Raw genomic sequence first — 12,045 nt, forward strand, 5'->3', positions numbered from 1 at the left:
CAGACTTCAGGTCCTTCAGCCTTCAGTAAAGGCCAGAGGTCTACTGCTGTCAGGGCTTGGGTATCCACACTGTGTTACCCTAAACTCCTTGCTCCTACCTAATTATCAGTGAGACTTGTCCAGGACCATCCTTTCATTTGGGGATGGAAACTGTCCTTTGTGGTCCCAGGCATGGTTAACCCTGTAGCCAGTCACTGCACTGGTGGGGTGGTCTGGGGTGTAACAGCTGTGATGTGGCTATAACACACCTGCTATTCTATAGATTTAAGTAAAAACTACACACCAGTCTAACAACCAACAGGAAACTGAGATCACTTATATATCTAACTAATACTTAAAATACTTAAAATGTCTATAAATATTTTTCTCCAGAAACTGAAAACACTGTAGACATGATTTCATTAATCCTCACAACATACTTGTGAGGTAGCGTGGGGTGAGGACCATATGAAAGTGTCACCTCCATTTAAGAAACAAAGACACAGACGTCCAGGGAGGGCAGGAGACTTCACTGCTGCTATGGGGCACAAAGTTGAATCCCACACTCACCATTTAGGATCTATGCTCCGGAAGAGGCTGCTTGTCTCCTCCAGCTCTGACATTGTCTCTCTTATGGCAAGTCCTGTCCCTGGATGGTACATGTTGTTTAGATCTACTGGAGTCTTTCCCTTGGGTAGACCTGAACAGACTTCCCTGAGGTAAAGGACGTCCATGACCACCGTACATTTCAAAATGTGTGCATGCGTTTGTTGATTGAATTCAGTTGCTAAAATCCTTTGGCCAACTCAGAAAAAAAAAATGCATTGAGTAAAATGAGGTTCAACCCACAGGTATTTATATTAACATATCGAAGAGTGCTTGAATAGTTACAAAAGCTGTCAACTTGCTGAATAAGTCTACATTAAGTCCAGAGCCTTCTGTTTGTCACAGGATTTGAAAATAATTATTAGCAACAAACCCATTTTGTTTGCTGACTCTGAGGCTTACAATCAACCAGAGTTCCCTGGGAAGTGGCTAGTTCTCCGACCCATGACTAAAACAACATCCAGAAGTGCACCTCTCCAAAGGTGAGGTGGATGGCTTTTCAAAATGTTTTTCAGTTGAGGGAGAAAAAAATACATGGAATGGAATGATCTGTTTTTATTGACTAGTCCTGTGCTAAACTGGAAACCTAGGAAGGGGAGGATAGTTGGAAAGAGGAGAAATTATTTAAGCCACACATGGCCAGATGTTATTTCTGGCCTGTTTTCTAGACATGTCCACTTTCCTTGATTTCTAATTATCAAAATTCCTGATTTGACCCATTCCTGTTGTAGTATATTTCTGGTGATTGCTTACTCTCCTTTGGGAGTTAAGGAGTTTTGGAATGATTTCTTTCAGATTGTTGGCTGACACAGTGTGGAAATGGCATGAACCCTAGGGCCTCTGACCCAGAGAGGACTAGACCATGTCAGTGTCTCTGTTTTGCTGGGCCACAGAGGGGATGGGATGAGCTGAGAGTCAAGTTTATGTAAACTAAATAGAGTCATGGCAGCATGTCCAAGTTTAGAAATATAAAATGATCCAGTTTCAAGTTCTTCATGACATTGTAGGACCATGTGGTACATTCTGAAGCAAGACACCCAGCATTAAATTTTTACTCCATGAAATTATCACATTGATGCCGGTTGCTAATAGCAGTCATTGTAAGACAGAGCTATAGCCATGAAAAACATACATACAAAAAGAATTCAATCATGCCCTGACCAACCCATCAGTCAATATTTTGAAATAAATATTTAACAAATAATTTGATTAAAAATGAAAACTGTTGCTAGTCTGTGAATATCATGTTCCATCGGAGTGGAAACTGCAATAAATCAGGGTTTCTCAAGTTCAGTATGATGTTGGGCCAGAGAATTCATGGTGTGGTGCACTAACCTCTGCCCTCCTGGCTGTGATACCCCCAAACTGTAACAATGTCACCAGACACTTCCCAATGTCCTTGGGGGTAAAAACCACGTGTTGTCTAAAGACTACTATCATAAACCTGTCAGTGAAGATGACCAATTCTTTCTCTAAACTCATCATTGCAAAGCTTCACTTATCCAGGAGAGACATTTACTGACGGGCAGAATTAGTAAGGGGAACATGTAAGAAAAATCAGTGGATTAATTGTGGTGTCTGTTTCTTGTGGAAATGCCTCAGAACAACTGCCGACAGATGAGTGCCTTTACATTTTTCTTTTAAAAACAGTTTCCAGCCATTAACCAACAGGCAAGAGGCAGCAAACCAGATTTATGGGTATACACAAGGAGTCTGTGGATTCTCTGGCTATTATTGAGGGCTGATTTTCACTTTCCCTGACAGGTGCTCAGTGCTCCTGAGCTCCCCCTAACCTTCCACCATCCCACACTCCCCCACCGGATGCTCAAGCCACATGCCTCTCCCTGTCTTCACCTCTTATCCTGGCAGTGCCCCTGCAAGCTTGTGGACAGGAACACACCTGCTGTGCCAGGCTGGGCATCTTTAGCAAATACCAGTGATCTAGAGGGGGAATAGGTGGGAGATGTAGCTCTTCAGCCTGTTGACCTCCTCAGGGCACCTTCTAGTTTCCTCTTTCATTAATTAGGCAGCTCAGGAGTTGGTATGCAGCTAGTTGAGCCTAGAGCTGTCCTGTCAGACAACCAGATAAACAAGGATAAAAAGGAATCTGAGAAACTGCTTCAGCATGCGCACACGCGCGAGGACACACACACACAAGGCAAAATCTTCCCCGTCTGCACTTCCTTTCACCTCATTGATAGTTAATATAATTTCCTAAATAAAAGTTTAAGAAATGCCACAAACAAAAAGTTCCCCTAAAAGTAACCCCTGACCAAACAACTCAGTCCCTCTTCCTCAGTCCTCGACGTGGGTTGGATGGTGGGAACAGAAGCCTCCAGCATGTGGTCTGGTCTGGCCTGCCCAAGGTTGGCCCATTTTATCTGCAAATCAGACTTCGCATACCTTGAAATAATGATTCTGTTTGTACCAGAAAGGGGGAAGTTGTAGCAGCCAGAGGAGAGGGAGGAAAACAGGACAGTCATACCAACAAAACAGGGCTTAAGATTGTCGCTCAGTGGGCATCAGGTACTTGTAATTAATTCTACTGGATAAGCACTTATAAATAAAGAAGAGTAATTCCTCATCGCAGGCCACGTTCCTTTGTTAGGAGTCATCATACAGAGGGTTGTTGTAGTTTCCCCAGGACCCGTAGTCGTGATCATCCAAAAGCCTTCCGTAGGTGGAATGCCTGGCGGGAAGAAGAAAAGGGCTCTGGTTAGGTGGGGAAGTTGCCACTGTGACGACAGTCTCAGACCCTGTGGCCAGAACTCAGGAGGCTCACAGGGCCTACCAGAGGGGAAGACGTGCTTCCTTCCTAGGGCACTCCCCGGGAACAGACCCACCAGTGGAGACCCCACCTCTCTACCCCCTGTGGGTTCTACCAGATCCCACTGGGGTCCTCACTAGTGCGTTCCCTCAGGGCCAGCTAAGCCCTTGCTTTTCCCTTTCAGTTCTCAAGAGAAGGAGGAATCCTATCCATGGCCATTTAGTCAGAAAGATTGAGAAAGGGAAGGTTTTTCATCCCTGGCATTTTGACTTTGGTCCTGGGCTTAACTTTTCTTGAAATAGCAACATCACCACAACTGCTGCTGTTCTCACCACCTTCTTATAGTTCTCCAGTGTTTTATAATCCACAGAGAGCTTCTACTTTGTTGTTTTTTCAATTGATCCCCAAAGTAAAGCCACAGGGCAGATGTTATTTGTTCTTCCTTCTCCTATGAGGAAAGTAAGACTAGAGAGGTTAACTGACATGCTCAAACTCATCCAGCTGAGCTATGAATCAGATTCTACCTCCTGGTAAGGCCAGTAATCTTAGTTCAGTTTCCAGAGTAGACTGGTGCTGTAATTCAATGGTAATGTGGGGTAGAGGTGAACATATTTTGCTGGGTTATTCTGGAAACATGTCCTACAATTAATTTTCTTTCTATAAGAAATCAAAACCAACTCATAAGCACTCCTCTGTTCAAAAGCTCTGAGTGGCTCTGCATGTCCCCCAGAGTAAAGTCAAAGTTGTAACAGGGTCTGACTAACAAGATCTAGCTCCTGCTACTTTTCTGAGTTTTTCTTTTTTTTTAAAGATTTTATTTATTTATGCATACAGAAGTGGGGTACAGTCAGAGGTGCAGGGGCAGCGAGAGGATTCATCAGAGACAGAGTTGGGGGGCAGAACAGGCAGAACAAAGTGCACCCCTGAGGGGAGCAGCGGGCTGGGGTCAGGGATTGAACTCGCACTGAAGTGGCCACAGCTTGGCTTACCTTTTCAGTGCAGAGCTCCAACCTGCTGTGCCACCAGGGAGGGCCCCTTTTCTGAGTTTTTCAAATCTAGTATAGTTCAGCTTGCTCCATCTACTCCAAATATGTGGCCTCTGTGTCATGCTCCCTGATGCTTAGCACACTGTCACCTCAGGGACTTTGCACTTACTGTTCCTTCGGCTTGGAACAATTGTCCTGCAGACTTCCACGTCATTTTCTCCTTCATTTACTTCAAGTATTTTTTTTTTTTAAAGATTTATTTATTTGTGCATACAGAACTGGGGTACAGGCCAGAGGCTCAGGGGCGGTGAGAGGCTTCACCAGAGACAGAGTGGGGAGCAGAACAGGCAGATCGACGAAGTACACTGCTGAGGGGAGCAGCGGGCGGGCCAGGAGAGGTCTGCCACACCATGTGGTCACCTCCAGGGCAGGCGGGAATTGAACTCATGCGGAAGCGGCTTTAGATTCTCAGTGCTGTGCTTTAACACGCTGCGCCACCAGGGAGGGCCTACTTCAAGTATTTTTTTAATGTCACCCTCTCTGGGAGACTTATCCTAAGAACTCTATGTAACTCGCAGCTCCTACCCCCTAACACTCCCTAGTGAACTTTTCTCACAGTATTCATCATCTTCTAACAAACAATGCCATGTACTTAATTATTTTGTTGCTGGTTGTCTCGACTCACGAAACAATAAGTATGGATTATTTGCTTATTCTGTTTGTTCTTGATTCTGTCTCTGGCACTTAGAAGAATATTTGGCACATAGTCAAGCCTCAGTAAATGTGGAAGAAACAGTTTTTGGGAAAATATATATCCAGAAGAACCCGTCTGTTCATAAGGCAGGAGCTTCCCAGAGAGGATTATTTTAAAACAGGATTGGGAGGAAACCACCAAATGAACAGCTGGTGTTTCTGCTAGCATGTCAATGATTACACCTTCCACTGGAAATCAGCTCTACTATTTATAGTATAGATACACTTATCTACTCTCCCTAACCTTTTTTTCCCCCCTCAGCTAGATATGAAAACTAAACAAAATGAAAATATAATCTGAAAGAATACACACAATAAAAACATTTGCTGTACCTGTGGCTGAAATAATTGCTGTCATTCTTCTGAAATTTGTTTACCTTAGCTGGGTATTGAAAAAGAGATCTCTTGCAAAGAACTCACTCTTACTGTGTTGCTTTCAAACTCTTAGCCATCAGAATTCTGATTTCCCATTCTGAAGTCTGGCTTAACTGACCCAGTCTACAATTACATCTGGAAACTTGAGGCTATTTCACAGTATTCTTTGTCTTCCTTGCAGGCCTACAAAAGGCAGGGGACCACGAATAACACACCACTGATCTTGTTGACTGCAGCAGATGTGGGACCAGCTTTGCTGAATAAGGGTCCTGCCATCTGTTGCCAATACCTCCCCCACATCAAAAATCTCTAATTCCAGTCACATCTTTTAACAAGGTGTTGAGAAATGGAAATTACAGAATGAACAAGTGAAAACCTGGGGATCACAAGACTGGAGCTGGGCCTAAATTTTAGCATGACTCACTCTGGCTGGCCTGGCAAGCATCGACCTCATAAATGTGCTCCTGGGCTCCTGGATTGATGGGGTGCTCTAGACTCACCTGTATATGGTCACTGACTTTCTCATAGCACTTATATGTCTAGTATATAATTTCATTCATATAAAATATCAGTGTGGCCAGTAGATGTATATCCTTAAATCTGCTTTGAACCCTTTGTTTTTTTCATCTAGAAAACGGAGAAATTAAAAAAAAAATGCATGTCAGGGTTGTTGGGCTTTAAAGGAGGTAGTGAATATAAAAGGCCTGACACATGTAGATGCATAATGAATTGTGCCCAATATTTTAAAAATTTTTTCTTGTAATGAAACTTACTCATTCACAGGAAGATCTACAAATTCTAAGAAAGTGTTGAGTGAAAAGTGATCCTTTTTCCACAGGGAACTCCTGAAACTCTACCCCCAGTTTAACTATAAAACCAGCTTCTTATTGTTATTCTTTACTGACTATTACCATTCGAATTTTTAAAAAATATTATTACCCGTGAATGGAGTCAGAAGATAAGAATCTTCAGGTAATCAGGTTTTAAAATACATGGTAATTTTTAGGAGGGCCACTTGACCAGTTTATTTAAACTCCAGTAAATGACAGGGAAAAAAGATGAGTCTTTAGTTTCCTTTTTATTTGCCTTATCATTTGAATTAATGGTGAGCTGAGCAAAATAATGATGAGGAAAATGCAGCAAGGGGTAGAGGGACCATATTTGGGAAAGTACTGAAATGGTAGGGCTTGTTTTAATGTATTAATGAGCCCCAACAAGAAGAACTGGGTGTGCTGGGATTCTAGCCAGGTTTGTAATACCAAAAATGGAGACAAGCATGTGTGTGTGGAATTGGGGAGAGAGAGAGAAAAAAAGGGGGGCCCTCCGGAGGGGGGCCCTCCCTGGTGGCGCCCTCCCTGGTGGCGCAGCGGGTTGAAGCACAGCACTAGGAGGCTGAAGCCACTTCCCCATGAGTTCGATCCCCGCCTGCCCTGGAGATGACCACATGGTGTGGCAGACCTCTCCTGACCCGCCCGCTGCTCCCCTCAGCAGTGTACTTTGTAGATCTGCCTGTTCTGCTCCCCACTCTGTCTCTGGTGAAGCCTCTTGCCGCCCCTGAGCCTCTGGCCTGTACCCCAGTTCTGTAAGCACAAATAAATAAATCTTTAAAAAAAAGTGGGGGGGGAGGAAGAAAGGAGAGACAAATGGAGACTGATGAATGATCATTTTAAACTACCTTCCTAGGTCAAACCTTTGTGAATGGTGGCGTGTTTTAGATAGAAATGGGGAGGTTCAGATTGGCATTTGTGAAAACTATGAAAAAAAAATCCAACTACAAGCTTAGGAAAGTGGGGCTCAAGAAATCTAAGTGACTTTGCCCATGGGACTAAAGTGTAGAACTGGAAGTAATCTCCTGGCGTGATAATACAACACTGCTTCACTTAACTTCAACAGGAACAGTAATCCAGTGGCATCGTCAAAGCAGTTTTGTTGATTCAATTTCTTCATAAAACCTGAAACTCTCTGGCACAGCTTCATTTTCTACTTGTGCCTGAGCTTCCCTTAGATGACAAACATCTGGGGGGCTGACTATCTCTTCCTTTCTACTTCTCTAAACATTCAGTATGTTGTTCTTGAGGCAGTGGTTCTTTTAAATAAATATTTGATGGTAACTCTTACATCCAATAGCAGATAAAATGTATAGATGGAGTCTACTTAGTCAACACCAGCAGGGATCAGATGGCCTGTGGCGATTCATGGTGCAGTGTAACTACGGCAAAGGGAAAATACTTGATTAAAGAACACAAAAGGTCAAAGTCTCCATTTTGACCTCAAAGATAGGAAGAGGGTGAAGAACTACAGCTACATTTCTTCCATGCAGAGAATGAATGGCTTGAGAGCACTCAGGAAAGTCCTTGCTGGCCCTCTTCATTAATGGCACTGAGCTTCTTGTCACTGCTACTTACTGTATTTTATGGTTGTTTTGGCTGAAAGCAGAATCTGGGGGGACAGAGGAGCCAATAGATTCCTTTTAAGCCCTTGCTTCTTTGCTTCATTCTCCACTGACTTTGCTCCAATAGGAAGGAGCAGCCATGATCTCCCCCCCCACCACTCCCAATTGGAACACCTTGGTGGTGACAGCTGGAACCTGTGGTCTTGACATTTGGGGTTGAGGGCTTCTTTACAACTGAAAAATGGCACCTAACATGACTGTAGATCAATACTTAATGAAATTCAATTGTCTCTGGGAATAAGTGACATGTTCTACATTCCTTGTGTTGAAACAAGCATATTTTAGAAAGCATCTCCTTGGCCTAAGGGTCAACCCCACTTCTCCAACAAGCCTCCAATTTGATTTATTGCTACTCCTACCAAAGTTCTTGCCTGTTTAGTCTTGCCATTCGCTGCTTAGCACTACTTAATATGTGCTGAGGAAGGAAGGATATAAAGATGACTAAGATATGGCTTGGTGCTGGAAAAAAACAGATGAACTTTCAAATTATTTGTCATTAGTTATTAAGTCCTAGACTCTTCTCATCTATTAGCATAGCTAGTTTGGGGCACCTGTCACTGTCTTTTGTGTTTCTGCTGGTGGCTTTCTTGTTCTGATTGTCATTTCTCTGTTTGGCTCCTTTATTTAAATATTCATTAACACCTTACTGTCTACTGGGCTCTATTTCAGGACCTGCAAGATATTTGAGGTACCTGAACAGAGAAAAATCCCTGACCTAATGGAATTTCCACTCTAGTGGTGTCAGACACAATAAATGAGATAAAAATAACATGGTGGATGAAGGAATGTAGAACAAGAAAAGACCATGAGGAATGCCAATTGGGGTAGAGACTATATTTTTTAATATAGTGATAAAGGGAAGTCTCACTAAGATGTATTTAATATATATATAAATAAGACATGTGATGAACCACATGGATGCCTGAGATATACCTACAGAGAGAGAGAGCAGAAAGTGCAAAGAACACATTAGTATGGGAGCTACTGAACTATGTTTTAAAAGTATACTTTTTATAATCAGATAATCTTAGATTTACAGAGAAACTTCAACAACTAGGTAAGAATTCCCAGCTGCTCTTCAAATAGCTTTTCTTGATGTTAACATTCTATATCCATGGCATATTTGTCAAAATTTTCGATATTGACATTGCGAACTACAATTTGGAAACTAAGAAAACTGACCTTTAGAGGTGAATTTATTTGCCTACAGTTAAATATTAAGTGAGAGGCAGAATGAATGTCACAATTGAAGAGTCCTATTAATTCTGTGTTCTTTCTACCAAAATCTCAGTGGTGGAAAGAGTTCCAAATACTCATTTACAACCTACTTTTTTCCATAGTCTAGATTCCTTTAAAAAAAAAAAAAAAAGAGATGAGGGGTAGGGAGCCCTCCCTGGTGGTGCATTGTGTTAAAAACACAGAACTATGAAGCTATCACAGCCACTGCAGCACAAGTTCGACCCCAGACCAGGGAGCTGACTCACAAGGCATGGCAGCCTCTACTGACCCACCCACTGCCCCCCTCAGCAGTCTATTTCAGTACATCTACCTGTTCTGCTCCCCACGCTGTCTCTGGTGATTCCTCTCACCCCCTGCACTTCTGACCTGTACCCCAGTTCTGTATGTATAAATAAATAAATCTTAAAAAAAAAAAGAGAGAGTGAACAGCCACTTTCAAACTTATCTTTAAATACCTTTACCTGTAAATGGTAGAAAAAAGTTATTTTACTTTTGAAAACATCCAAGCAGACACTGCTTCAGAAAAGGCCTGCATTTTGGAACACTTGTCTATTTATAACCAGTTCGGAGTCTAGGGTAATCATGAAAGTCTCCCCTAAACCTAGTTTCCCCTGATTTGAAATGAACAAATAATGCTTTTCCATCCCAACTTCCTTACCTAGAATCATTCACTCTGTTCATAGATACTTACAGAGAAGCTGGTATATGTCAAGGGCTTCGTACCATTCTACAGAGGAGACTGGCAGAGAATACAAGTTCTCCAGTACAGGGAAGTGAGTGGGGAGGGTAGGAAGGGGCTTCCCAGAGGAGGTATTTTGAACTAGACTACTTGGAATTAACCAGGTAAAAAAGAGGTGAACTAAACTCTGTTGACAGAAGGGTTAGTATATTCAAGACATGAAAACCTAGGATACTACGTTGGAGAAATTGCAGAGTAAATGCAAGGAGCATTAGGAGATGAGACTAGAGCAGAGTTACTCAAACTGTTATCCTCAGATAACAGCACTGGTTCTAACTGTGAACTGGTTAGAAATCCCTCAACTATAAAAAGAGGTGTGATCTTACCATTTGTAACAACATGTATGGCATTGGGGATGATTATGCCAAATGAAATAAGTCAGAAGGACAAGGATGAATACCAATCATTTAGTCATGATGTGGAATATAAAACACAAAGCAAAGGAACAGGCCCAAACCACATAGAACACACTCTTTGAATTATGACTGCAGGCTGTGGCTCCCGGAAAGGGAGGGTCTGGGTGGGAACAGAGGGGTATTGGCTTCAATGGTCTCTGGGGGAGGATTATTGATGCTTTGTTGGGGGGCATGATATGGTAAGACACGTCTCAAGAGATATAAACCTATGCTATAAAATATATAGTGCTGCAAGCTAATGTTATATCAATAAACATAATTCAAAAGTTAAATAAATAATTAAAGAAAGAAATCCCAGTTCACCTTGACCTACTGAATCTACCTGCTGGGATTGAGATCCAGGAAACTTTTTAGCAAGCTTGCCCATTGATTCTTGTGCACATTAAAATTTAAGAACCACCGAGGAAGAGAATCAGGTGTACTAGACAAAAAATATGCCAAAAGCTGATCTGAAAAAAGTCAATCTGTAGGTTAACAAATTCTGAAGATCTTAGCTTTTTTTTTTTTTTTTAAAGATTTATTTATTCATATAGAACTGGGGTACAGGCCAGAGATGCAGAGGGTGAGAGGATTCACCAGGGACAGAATGGGGAGCAGAACAGGCAGATCGACAAAGTACACTGCTGAGGGGAGAAACAGGCGGGTCAGGAGAGGTCTGCCTCGCCATGTGGATCTCCTCCGGGGCAGGTGGGGATCGAACTCATGCAGAAGTGGCTTTAGCTTCTTAGTGCAGTTTTTTAACCGGCTGCGCCATGAGGGAGGGCCCAGATCTTAGCTTTTATGGCTGGCTGGGCCTATTCTTCAAACCTAACAACCTCCATAAGAAATCCAGTTGTATAACATGTAATCACTGGAAAACTTAGAGCAAACCAGTTGACTTCTAACAAGGTGCTTTAAGAGCCAGGTCCTGTTGTGCCTATAAATCAAGATCACATTTTATTTTTGTGAAGGGAACAGCTCATGTTGCCTGTCTGGGTTACCAGCGCAACTAATTATAGCAACATCCCCATTGCTGGCGATAGCAGATACGGTCTTCTGCGTAAGGGATTATCTCATGGCTGAACAGACTTGAGCCAATTTAAACAAAACAAAACTGACTTACCTCATTCTTCACTCATCACTAATTAAAGATACCCTTCTGCAAGAGGCAGGAAGAGCCTTTGCTTTCTTTTAAAGTTGCATAGTCTCCTGAATAAGACTGTGCAGAGACAGTTTCTATTTATGAATGTATGACATAGATGGAACTTTACAGGTATTCAGAAAAAACACAACTGAAACAGCCAGAATGGAACATGGAAGCCCACACCTTGGAGATACTCAGATATGATTTCAGACCAATGCAATAAAGCAAATATCACAGTGAAGTGAGTCACTCTTCCTTTGTCTCCCAGTACCTATAAAAGCTGTGTTTACACTAGACTGTAGTCTAGGAAGTGTGCATTAACATTACATCTAAAAACGTACATACCTTAATTAAACTGTATTTTGCAAAGGAATGGTAGCCATTATCACATGCTATTGGAAGAATGCTGCTGACAGATTTGCTTAACAAAGGGTTGCCACAAACCTTCAGTTTGTAAGTGGTGCAATATGGCAAAGCACAATAGAATATTATAATTATTATTACTTTTTAAAGATTTATTTATTTATGGATACAGAACTGGGTACAGGCCAGAGGTGCAGGGATGGTGAGAGGATTCACCACACACAGAGCGGGGAGCAGAACAGGCAGA

General features: G+C 42.2%; 1 protein-coding gene across 1 annotated transcript in view; it reads right to left on the reverse strand.

Annotated features, from left to right (window-relative positions):
• Window positions 1-416: 416 nt before the first annotated feature.
• Window positions 417-12,045, reverse strand: part of PARM1 (prostate androgen-regulated mucin-like protein 1) — a 107,795-nt gene continuing 96,166 nt past the window's right edge. Inside the window, exon 4 of the mRNA XM_012724189.1 lies at window positions 417-3,274. Within this exon, the coding sequence (XP_012579643.1) occupies window positions 3,190-3,274 (85 nt within the window). The 3' untranslated portion in view covers window positions 417-3,189. The remainder of the gene's footprint in view (window positions 3,275-12,045) is intronic.

Source organism: Condylura cristata, unplaced genomic scaffold (assembly GCF_000260355.1).
Source record: "Condylura cristata isolate star-nosed mole 26May11 unplaced genomic scaffold, ConCri1.0 scaffold00012, whole genome shotgun sequence".
Classification (NCBI taxonomy): Eukaryota; Metazoa; Chordata; class Mammalia; order Eulipotyphla; family Talpidae; genus Condylura; species Condylura cristata.